Here is a 725-nt window from a genome sequence, read left to right as displayed (position 1 = left end):
TCCTGTGGCTCTTGATGTTGTTGGTCCTGATGCTGTTCCAGCTCCTGTGGCTCTTGGTGCTGCTGTTCCTGTTCCTGTTCCAGCTCCTGTGGCTCTTGGTGCTGCTGGTCCTGATGCTGTTCCAGCTCCTGTGGCTCTTGGTGCTGCTGTTCCTGTTGCTGTTCCAGCTTCTGTGGCTTTTGGTGCTGCTGGTCCTGATGCTGTTCCAGCTTCTGTGGTTCTTTGTGCTGCTGTTCCTTATGCTGTTCCTGCTCCTGTGGCTGCTGTTGCTGCCCCAACTCTTGCTCAGGCACCTCTTTCACAGGAGCTGTGTGTTTCTCCCCCTGCTCTGAGGGTACCTTCACTGGGGGCTCAGAGGGCACCTTCTGGCCTGGGGAAGGCAGTGGGGCTGGCTGCTTCACTTGCTCCTGCTGGGTATCGACAGGAGGAGAAACAGTCTTGAGGGGTGGCTGACAGAGGTCAGCGGGGAGGGTCACTGGCAGTTTGTACTGCTGGGACATCTCAGAGGCCGCTTTAGGTCAACCTGAAAAACAGGAGGGGTAGTCTGAAAGCAAAGCAGGTAGACGAAGACTCCCTGGAAATCGGCACTAGCACCTGGTTTCTGAGCATCTTTGTGCTTCCCTTGGGGGCCCACCCAGGCTCTTATTCCCCAGAAGCAGCAGAGGGTTCAGGGCGGGAGCAAGGAGAGGCAGGGAAGGGCCTTCATGGAAGCTTCCTTGTCCCCA

At 57.1% G+C, this 725-nt stretch overlaps 1 protein-coding gene across 1 annotated transcript in view; it reads right to left on the bottom strand.

Annotated features, from left to right (window-relative positions):
* IVL (involucrin) overlaps positions 1 to 500 on the bottom strand; it is a 1,344-nt gene extending 844 nt beyond the window's left edge. Inside the window, 1 exon segment of the mRNA XM_023725817.1 lies at positions 2 to 500. Coding sequence (XP_023581585.1) covers positions 2 to 500 — 499 coding nt within the window.
* Between the last annotated feature and the right edge of the window lie 225 nt (positions 501 to 725).

The sequence above is a fragment of the Trichechus manatus genome, unplaced genomic scaffold (genome assembly GCF_000243295.1).
Source record: "Trichechus manatus latirostris isolate Lorelei unplaced genomic scaffold, TriManLat1.0 scaffold00424, whole genome shotgun sequence".
Classification (NCBI taxonomy): Eukaryota; Metazoa; Chordata; class Mammalia; order Sirenia; family Trichechidae; genus Trichechus; species Trichechus manatus.
This window is presented reverse-complemented; position numbering and strand designations above follow the sequence as displayed.